Genomic DNA, 10,252 nt, shown 5'->3' on the forward strand with positions numbered 1-10,252 from the left:
CTTACGAAAAACATACAGTACAAAATAAAAACATATGCGATACATTTAATATGTTTTTTGTTAAAACATCAGGGGCTATTACAAATCTTGCTCCATCTAGACAGGAGTAAGACGACATTTTATCTAAAACAAAGCATCATTTGTGTTTGTGTTTGAAACTTTGCCCTCTGTTTAAATTGTGGGAAAAGGAAACTGGAGAAATTCCCCTTGTGACTTGGCTATGATCGTCATGAGCTGTCTGACAATGGCAGGCTTTGAGATTTTACAAGTAAGTCTGATGCATCAACATCATATGATTAAAGATTTCCAATGGCATTCCTATAAATAGATGTAAAAAACAATCCAGAAGAAATGTATGGCTATTGTATAGTCACGTCAAGCAGCCGATGGTGAAGAAAGTTATCATGAGACACCAGGTCATATACCCAGTGAGTGAAAGCGTGAACTGCAGAACTGCGTGAACAAATCTAACTTGTTCAAATTGGTCAGAACTAAAGACAGGCATGCTGTTACATGTTGTATAGAGCCTTATTCACAAAGTTTAACTCATGAGTTATTTAATGAATGTTTACTCAGTCATTTTGTTATGAATAAGATTAACTTTGGTTTTCATGAAACTTTTCTACCCTGTGTTTAAAGAAGCCTAAATATCCGACTTTATTCATAAAAATAGACAGTGAAAATGATTCCTACATACTTGTCATTTTTTGGATGGTGAACATCTCTACTGCTACAATTTCAAGTGCCACGTCCATGCTTTTGAATTGATTAATTAGATCCGTTTATCTGAGGCTCAGTGTTTTGCAACCCACAGAATGCCTCTCCTGTGGCTACACTTCAGTTTGCATGTTCAGGTTTTGGACTGCCTATAAAGTATATGTTCATGATTAATCCAGTCAATTTACCACTGTCTGGCATAACTTCTAGTTAGGTTTTTCTATGGTTTTATGTTTTTAGCTTGTATGCAAAGGCTGACAAACGATACTGTTAACCCATCTGGCCGTCAAGCCCTTTTTTTTTTATTAGGAAGCGGTACTCCTTGAGAAAACTAAATACCATTCTACCAGTCCTTAACAATTTGTTGAGGATCTTGAGATCTATTTAATAATCTAAATTCTGCATCCCTATATATTTCTGAATCAGATTTGATGTGGATAAGCCATGTGATTAAGTGGGACAACAAACCAACCCCTGGGAAAACACCAGCAGGATTAATGCAGAGAATAAAAAGCTGTGGTGTGACATTCTTCCACTTTGTAGATCATGAAAACAGCCCGTCCTTGTCGTTGGACTGTACTGGTGGAAGCATGCATGCTGCATATAGCTCGGCTACTCCTGGTCTTTCTGATATAATTCTGGGCTGCCTTGTGATTTAGGTATAAACAGGAACCTACAGCACTTCTTTTTGACCTCGTTTTAACATGGCAGTAAATAAAAGTTCACATTTTTATGAGAAAAGAGCAATTCAGAAACGTCGTTTTTATGTCATAGCTGAGCAAAACAGGACATGTAGGGGCCATTGTGTTTGAACTAACTGAATTTAGTTATTTGATGTCGCTATTCATATAGGATCAAAGTAACAGAGATGTGAAGTTCAAGGGCTTAATAATCAGCTGGGCATAAAATTCATAGAAAAAATGAAAGAAATACCGTTGTGCTTTTATCCAGTATGGTTAGTTTGAACAGTGTTTTTTTTTCTTCATTCCAAGGATTTTGAAGTAACCAGCCCATGATCACACCAGTCTATCTTGTGTGAAAACCCTGCTCCCTTATAGGAAACACAGTCCTACATATTAACTAACTAATCAGCGGATGTACTCACATGCTGAAACTCAATTAATTAACATCTAATTTTCAGAAATGCTAAATTGTTCATTTTCTAAACCACCCAGTGGTGATGCTGAAGTGTCATATTAGCAGGACTGGAGTCAGCACCCGGGCAACTTGGGCAGCCGCCCGGGGACCCGATGCCAGAGGGGGGACCCCATACACATACAGAAATGAAATTGCAACTATGAGTTAATGTACTATTTTTGTGCCAGCTAGTCTACTCTAGCAGCCTTTAGGGCTAGAAACGTGTAGTTTTCACTAAACTAAACTAAACCGTATGCATGCAGCACAGTGAAACTTTTCAGATCTCCTCTTTTTCTTTTTTCTTTTCCTGCTTGCGTCCTGTTCCCTTTGTCCTGCTTCTTTTTATTCCCTACTGACCAGTTCTTTGTAAAGCCGAAAGCTATTGGCTGATCTTGATATAAAATTATACAAATGCGCCAGTTAAAGACATTCTATAACTGGCACATTTACTTTCCAACAAAACTTTGATTTGACAAGTGTTTTGTTGTGCCTCATTATCATAATGTCTATTTTTAAACACCTATTATAATTATAGGATTTTAAACCATTAACAATTAAACCAGCTGCACCCCTGGAACCTCCTAATAAAAAGAAACACAAATCTGGATGTCAGAAATGGAAGGAAAAGATGACAACAAAAGAAAATCTAAAAAAAAAATGCAATAAGCAGATCACATTTTCTATGTACATTTTAAATGATTCTTGTGTATGTTCTGTGTCCTGTTAATTGTATACTAAGTAGGCTACAGAAAAATAAAAATGCTCTAAAATCATTTAGTTTTAATTTAAAAAAAAGTATCTGGGAGGCACAAAACCTGACACTGGCCCTGGATACTAGTGCACTCTTTTTAAGACAGCCACTGGATTGTTCTGTATGCATTATGTAAAGTAATGGAAGTTAATCTCTACAGAACAACAGCTTATTGTATGCCTGATGTAGGGTTGTTTATGAGACATTTCAACAGCTAAGAATCGTGGCATGCTACGCATTAGTGACACTCACATTTGGGCACTTAGTCAACTGCTTGCAAATGTCTTGAGCTCTCATTCTGCAACAGCTGACTGACTGTGGTGTGCCAGGGATTAGCTATAAACAATGGTCATATCAACCTATTAATGCTAGCCACCATTAATACTAATGCAGCACCATTTGAGCAGTGCAGAAAGATTGTCCAAGCATGCAGCATACTGTATTTCCAGTCATGTATGATACTCCATTTACAAAGGTACTCAAACTGTGACCGTGTTGCTGTATCCATCCTCACACCAGGGTCCCTGGTTTTAGCAGCTGCAGTGAAATCCGGGGTTGGAAGCTTACCCCAGTCTGTCTTCCTCTTTCTTCCGCAGGTCGAAATCCCGTTGAATAACCTCCCAGACATGCTTGGCCTCTTCATCCGTCAGCTTGGATAGATCCAGCTTCTTTCCCATGGTCCCAGAAATCATATAAAGAACTGTGTTCAAGTTTCAGCACTGGGAATTGCAATCCTGTAACAGACCAACAGTGGGCAGGTGTTAGAGTGTCATCTTGTTTTAGTTATATACACTAGCATACCTACATACATTTGTATATGTTAGACTAGTTTTTTGTCTGTCAAATGCATTGGTGGATTACATTAAAAATACTTTATCACCTGTGTTACTTTTCTGTTGCACATTCAATGATGTGAGAACCAAAGGGGCTACAGCAAGTGAAAGCAGCCATGCGTACTTCCACTAACAGTGTACACACATGCTGCTTTTAAATCTAATCATTTCTGAATTCAATTTAGGTAAATATCTCAGTAATGTCAACAATTTATGGAAATCACATGGTTAACTGTACAATGAACAGACTTGATTGTTTAAATATCAAAAGTCGTGGGGCAGCTTGGTGTTTTCAAAGTTCTGGCTACTTAGTGGAATTAATGTTAACAAAAATTCAACCCAAGTTAAAATCACCATGACCTCCTTCCATCATACGCATGAACAGAGAGACACTGCATTACACACCTAGATTATGAAACTCTATAAAACTGTCTTAGACAAATTTCAATCACTTTTGGATAAGCGATTCTCTTGAGATGACATACATAGATGTGACATACAAAAGGAAATACAGGCATAGAGGACACATGTACATGCTTCCAGATTGCCATAATCTCAATATCTTGTACTACACAATATCTGTAGTGCTATGGTGCAATAATTGACTTTCACAACTTCTGTAATCTGAACTCAACAGGAGGTTTATTGTGTGATTTTTACAAACTCAGAAACATGGTGTTTTACTGACGTAATGCACACACCCACAACACCTTACGACCTCAAAGCTTAGCAACACAAGCAAGAAACACACTCACAACTCAAGACACAAACAGGGAGCTACTTGGCGCTTAACCAACCATAACTCCCCCCCCCCCCCCCCCCCCCCCCCCCCACCCCCCCCCCCCCCCCCCCCCCCCCCCCCCCCCCGTTCAGATGTGGAAGGAGGTAACAAAGTCCTGCAGGTGACTGGTCTGTGGGCACAACAGTTTTGGGAGTTGGAGGACCAAAACGCGGTTCCATGGTGTCCAAAAGGCACTGGCTGAGATTCTGCAGATGGCATTTTGAGTAGCTGGCTAGCATGCCACCGAGACCCGTCTTGGGGCTTAAAAGTGACCGGTTCGAGCTGGCAACTGACACGATTTGGGGAGAACTAAAAGGACGGTAGCTTGTCACTGGCTGCGGTGGGGACACTTAGCTCTGACCCACTTCGAGACCCGTATGGTAGGAGACTTCAATCTGTGGACTTTGTCAAACTGCTGCTTCATGCGGTGCTGTCGCTGGTGGACCATGGTGTGGGCAGCCTGTCCAGTGGCAGTTGTAGCTCTCACCCCATCATCAGCAGTGCTGGTAAAACCCCTGTGGTGGTGTCATTCCAACACAACAGCTCCAACTTGATTCTGGCGAACGGTACCAGTTCATCGGGCACCCAGGGGGACCAGCCACCTGTAATGTAGCAGTGCAGGATGCAGAGAAGAGGGTCTTTTGTAGATGCCTGCTGGAGCTCAAGGAGGGAGACCACATCCTAGAGGGGCGTGTGCAGCAACTGGATTAGGTCTTGTTCCGTATCCATAGGCTGGCTAGCAGGGTCAGGAGCAATGACTGATCTGGAGAGCAGGTCTGCCACCACGTTGTCCCGGCCTGAGGTGAACTGAAGCAAAAAATTATACTGCTGCAGGTGGTCCGCCCACCTGTACAGCTGGAGTGGTAGGTGTGCTGTGCCTGAGGCAGACATCAAGGCTGTGAAAGCCTGGTGATCAGTGCAGACTGTAAACATCTGGCCATATAGATATATGTGCCAGCATTCACATGCCCAGATGCATGCTCCCCCACTGTATTTCTGTTCAGTAGAGCTTAATGCTCGAGAAGCAAAAGCAATGGACTTCTCGGAGTTTGGGAGAGAACAGCCCATGTCATTCTAATTAAATCGTTCAGTGTGGAGCTATGTAGTTTCAGAAATAAGCACCACAGCTTTATATTACAGTTCAGGATGTGATCATGTGACTTACTTACTCCACCCATAAAGCACACTAGAGCAAGAGGGAACTGATAACAGCTGTGAATCATTTCCTTGTTGAGTTTGTAACTTACAGAAGAGAAACTCCACTGAAATAATCATTTGGAAAATGGTCTTAATTTGTGTTTTAAAATGACTGGCTACACTTTGAAAAACTGGTACATTAAGTGTTGTACTGTAGATGTAGTTTCACTGTAGATATAATTTATTAATATTTACTGAATGCACTAAGCACATAATATGAGTGGGTGGAACGCAATACATTAAAACCAATTATTTAACAAAGTTATTTTCCCATCTTATAGTTTTGTGGGTGCAGTTAATGTATCTTTAGGTGATATTTTTTAAACACATAGATGCATTATGTAGCTGCTTATATCTGATTGTATGAACATATTTCTATGGAGAAATGGAATTAGCATACTTTTGCAATCAAGGGTTGTATTAAACTATTAATAAACACAGGCCACAAACGCTGTGCCAAATCTCATGGTTGACTGTACTCAAGAGATTAAAAGTGACAAGTATTACTGCTACTGTATTCAAGATAAAGTCCACAGAAATGCACACACACACTGTTGTGTTGGAATGACACCACCACAGGGGTTACATATATATATGTAAAAGATTGTTTAAAAAGAGCATGCATCTTAGAGAGCATAAATCTACAATCGAAAGCTACTAATAGGCCATTTAAAAAACACAAACAAGTTAGACAATTACTTCCTGGTAAGTTAACACTTAACAAAAAGGTTGAGGTTGCAGGTCACCAGATGCAGAACAATCACTTGCAGACCACAGCATGACCAGCACAATGGAAGTGGAACAAGAAGCTGAAAGACTGAAGCACGGTGCAGCAATTGATTACCACTTTAGATTGGATAGCCTTTCACTGTAGCTACTGTATCTATTGTCATCATCATAGTACCAGGTCATTACGTTCAAAGAACATTTGATAAGTGTAACAATTACTTTTTGGCACGGTTTGGCATAAGCTTATTTACACCTTTGGACGTGATGCACTGTGACGACAAATGTGTGTGATAACTTTAAAAGTCAACAGGCAAAAACAGCCTCATTGGACTGTAGACAGCTGTAATGACAACTCTATGTTTCTAAGGGAGGGTCAAGGGGCTGCCTGTTGTTTTCTTTTTAATGCAGCTGTTAAGATAATTGACAAGGATGAAGCAGGCATACTGCCTGCCTGGTTTATTTAATGAAGCAGCACAAGCACCTGGCTGGACCATCAGTCTTTTACAAGACCATTACTGAAATTCAAGAGCAGGTTACACCACAGGGTGTTTTTTCCAATTTGTGAGCATCACTATGTTTTATGGTAAAAATGTGATCCATCAGCTTGTATTGGTTCATCTATGTCAGCCTCCAGTGCAGCTGCAGTGGATTTTAATGGGTTTGAAAGCTCATGTCTCACACATGTAAAGAAAAATGTTTGGCATTAATGCACTTATTGCAAAATGATTCCCTAGCAGAGTGTCTCAGTGAAACAGTATGCTACAGCAAAAAGGATCAGTCTTTTTAAAATATATAATAATACTAATAATAACATAAGAACATAAGAAAAGTTTATGAACGAGAAAAGGCCATTCAGCCCATCAAGACTCATCCCTTGTTAGCACAGCATTCTCCCCTACTGAGAGGAACTAATTTAAAACCTCAGAATCTAATAATTTCTTAAATGTATGCAGTGTTTTAGATCCTACTACTTCACCTGTATTTATAACTCTCTGTAAAAAAAGCTTCTTAACTGCTGCTCTAAACTTACTTATATGTAGCTTCCATTAATAATAATAATAATAATAATAATAATAATAATAATAATAATAATAATAATAATAATAATAAAACATCTCTCAGTGAGTTTTTAAGCTCTCTCTCTCTCTCTCTCTCTCTCTCTCTCTCTCTCTCTCTCTCTCTCTCTCTCTCTCTCTCTCTCTCTCCCTTTCTCTCTCTGCTTCTTTCCAGCAGCTGTGCTAGTGACCAGGAAATGAAACCCACACATACTGGTTTCTTACTGGATTGATGACTGGAATTAACAGCAAGGCCTGTTTCAATAGTGACAGAGAGAATACAGCCTTTTCTGAATCACCTCTTAGGAATCTAGCAGACCTGTTATGCAAAATCTCAATTTGCACAAAACATGTTTGCTTAGAATGTAACCAGCATAACCTTCTAATTAACAAATAATGGATCCAGATGCTTAGACTTTAAATAATAATAATTCAAACTATTATAAAAATTCATACCAAGGACCTCAAAGAATTCATGGAACTTCCAAAAACACTAATCTATTTCCAGCAGTAAAACAAGCTTTGTTTAAAGTTAATTTTCAATCTGCAAATTAACACTAAAATAACACTAAAATAAAATAACACTAAAATAATAATTAGCATTATTTCCAATAAGATTTATTAAAAGTATGTTGTCCATGATATACTTCTTGTCCATTAAATGACAAATGACTATTAATATGCATTTTACATGAACAAATAATGTCAAGACAGGTAAATTGAAAAGTATTTTACAGACAAACTGCAGCTAACCTAAAATACTTCGTCTAACTTTATTAATGTAATTCACTGGCTTGGAAGTTGGAAAGACAAATCATCTGTAACTCTATTAACAAAGCAAAAAAACATTACATTAAATGAAAAGCAAATTTGGTTTCATATACAACGGTAATATTATATATATACTATATATATATATATATATATATATATATATATATATATATATATATAAGTCATATAATAGTCATTTCTTTGTTCGTATTTACCTGTGCTGTGGGTGTGTTGGACTGAGGTCTAATCCTTTGTGAGTTTGGCAGAGCAGTAACTGGGCTGAAACATCACATGCTTGGTGTTAACTGGAGATCAAAAAAAAATAGAAAAGTTGTTTCTCCGCCCTTTTTCCCTCGGAGAGTAGTGTCAAAAACAGTATGTACCACACACACCAGTTTGTCATAAACAAACAGTATTACACACACACACGCACATACCCACACAGACGCACACACACACACACACACTCACACACACTCACACACACGCACACACACGCACACACACACACCACATGCACACACAAACAGCTTTTGGTTCATTAGTGAGGATTGACTGGGTCTAGCAGTGCCTATTCTTTGCTCTCTGAAACACCCCAAACTCCCCATTTAAACCGACCAAAAACAAAAGCTCTGACCCTCCATGCCTACAAGGAGTTTGTTTGCATACAGAATTTCTGGGGGGGGGTTTACAGCATTATTACCCTGTGTTATTGAATGCAACTTCCAGCCATAGCAGGACACCCCCTGAACTCACCATTGTATCAGCCTCTCAGTTCAGAAAAAACACAGTTTATAGATATTATTGATGTGCTTTGAAGAAATGCTGAGGCTTGTATCATGTGCTCTGTGCATGAAATTGGGAAATTGTCAAGCTCCAATCTTCCCTTCCCTTCAGCACTTGCTGTAATAGAAGAGGATCATTCTTTGAGAATCTTGTAGGCTGAAGAGGGTCATTCTTTGAGAATCTTGTAGCATAAAAGTGACATTCAGACATGTTCCTGTTTTTTATTGTTTTCTTAATTTTATTGAGTTAAAAGATAGATAGGTGATATTTAAGTTTCAGTACCCCAATGTGACTATATGCAATGTAGTAGATATAAAAACAAATATTTGCTCTCCCCTTAGCCTTATCTAAATCTAGCCAACCTCAATAGTTTTTATGGGAACCAATAGCAATTAATAAAATACTATGCAGTTTTTAGTGGGCTAGCCGGATGGAAATTTATTGGTTGTACAGTATAGCTTATAGATGTATTCAATTTGTGTACCTGAAGAACTGCCTTTATAAGAGGCCAGGTCTCTTACTATTTTACTTGCAACAGAGGCAGGGGCCATGCAGCATTACTCTAAAATCAGATCCAATTCATTATAAATTGTGCTTAACAAACCCTGATAAAGAGGTCAGATTACTTTGGCATTGTAGACAGTGTTAGCAATACATAATTATCATTAAATAATGAATTTTAAATAATAAACAAGGACTTGTTTAAGCAGGACTGAAACAGGTTCACTTCTAATGAATTCAGTAATGAAAAGGGAGTGTGTTTTAGTTCTCTCTCTGCTATCTGACTGAATGTGTAGCACACAGCTCATGGAAACCATGATTCCATCTATATGTCACGAGCACCTCTGTATAGCTGAGGGGACATAAAGCCACTGGCTTGTGACTTGGGTTCAAGAGACTAGGTTTCAGGACATTGCATGGCACACCAGAGGAGACATGGGGTTTGATTCAGCAAACTTGCCTCAAACTAGGTCTCCTGGAACCAGGTTTCAAGCCTCTGTTCCAGAAAAAATGGCTTCATGTTCCCTCAGTTTCCAGCAATTCTTGACACTTTATGCTATACACAATTGCTTTTGAATTAACTGAGATGTCTTTTTTTTCACCCTCCCCCCTTTGCTGTAGCTTAATGGAAAAACAACAACCAGGCCCCTCAATGACGCATGTAATTTGCAGCCAGCATCATTTGCAAAGCAGAGCCAGTTTTGCTCAGCTTGGATTCTGCATGCAATTGGAACCATCTATTTAAGATGATAAAATTGTGTTGAAAAAAAAAGTGAATTTTTTTGGTTTAGCTAAACCACTTAAAAAATACAGTTTTGTAACAAAGTCAATGAATACTATGTTAGATAACACAGATTTACAAGGGCGCTGGAACTAAGGGTGCTGGCTTTGCATGGCTTTCATCATATAAAGGGGTTGCCATTTTGTTCAATGGCTTTCAGCACCCCCACTTTAAAAATTATTCCAGTGCCACTGCAGATTTACCATTTCT

At 38.8% G+C, this 10,252-nt stretch overlaps 1 protein-coding gene across 6 annotated transcripts in view; it reads right to left on the minus strand.

Annotated features, from left to right (window-relative positions):
* Nucleotides 1-8,265, minus strand: part of LOC121322473 (melanophilin-like) — a 34,749-nt gene extending 26,484 nt beyond the window's left edge. For all 6 annotated transcript variants that reach the window (XM_041262520.1, XM_041262515.1, XM_041262517.1 and 3 more), the window contains exons 1-2: nt 8,190-8,265; nt 3,173-3,339 (exon numbers count right to left, since the gene is read on the minus strand). In XM_041262520.1, the coding sequence (XP_041118454.1) occupies nt 3,173-3,297 (125 nt within the window). In that variant the 5' untranslated portion in view covers nt 3,298-3,339; nt 8,190-8,265. The remainder of the gene's footprint in view (nt 1-3,172; nt 3,340-8,189) is intronic.
* Nucleotides 8,266-10,252: the final 1,987 nt, after the last annotated feature.

This window comes from Polyodon spathula, chromosome 10 (genome assembly GCF_017654505.1).
Source record: "Polyodon spathula isolate WHYD16114869_AA chromosome 10, ASM1765450v1, whole genome shotgun sequence".
NCBI classification, from domain to species: Eukaryota; Metazoa; Chordata; class Actinopteri; order Acipenseriformes; family Polyodontidae; genus Polyodon; species Polyodon spathula.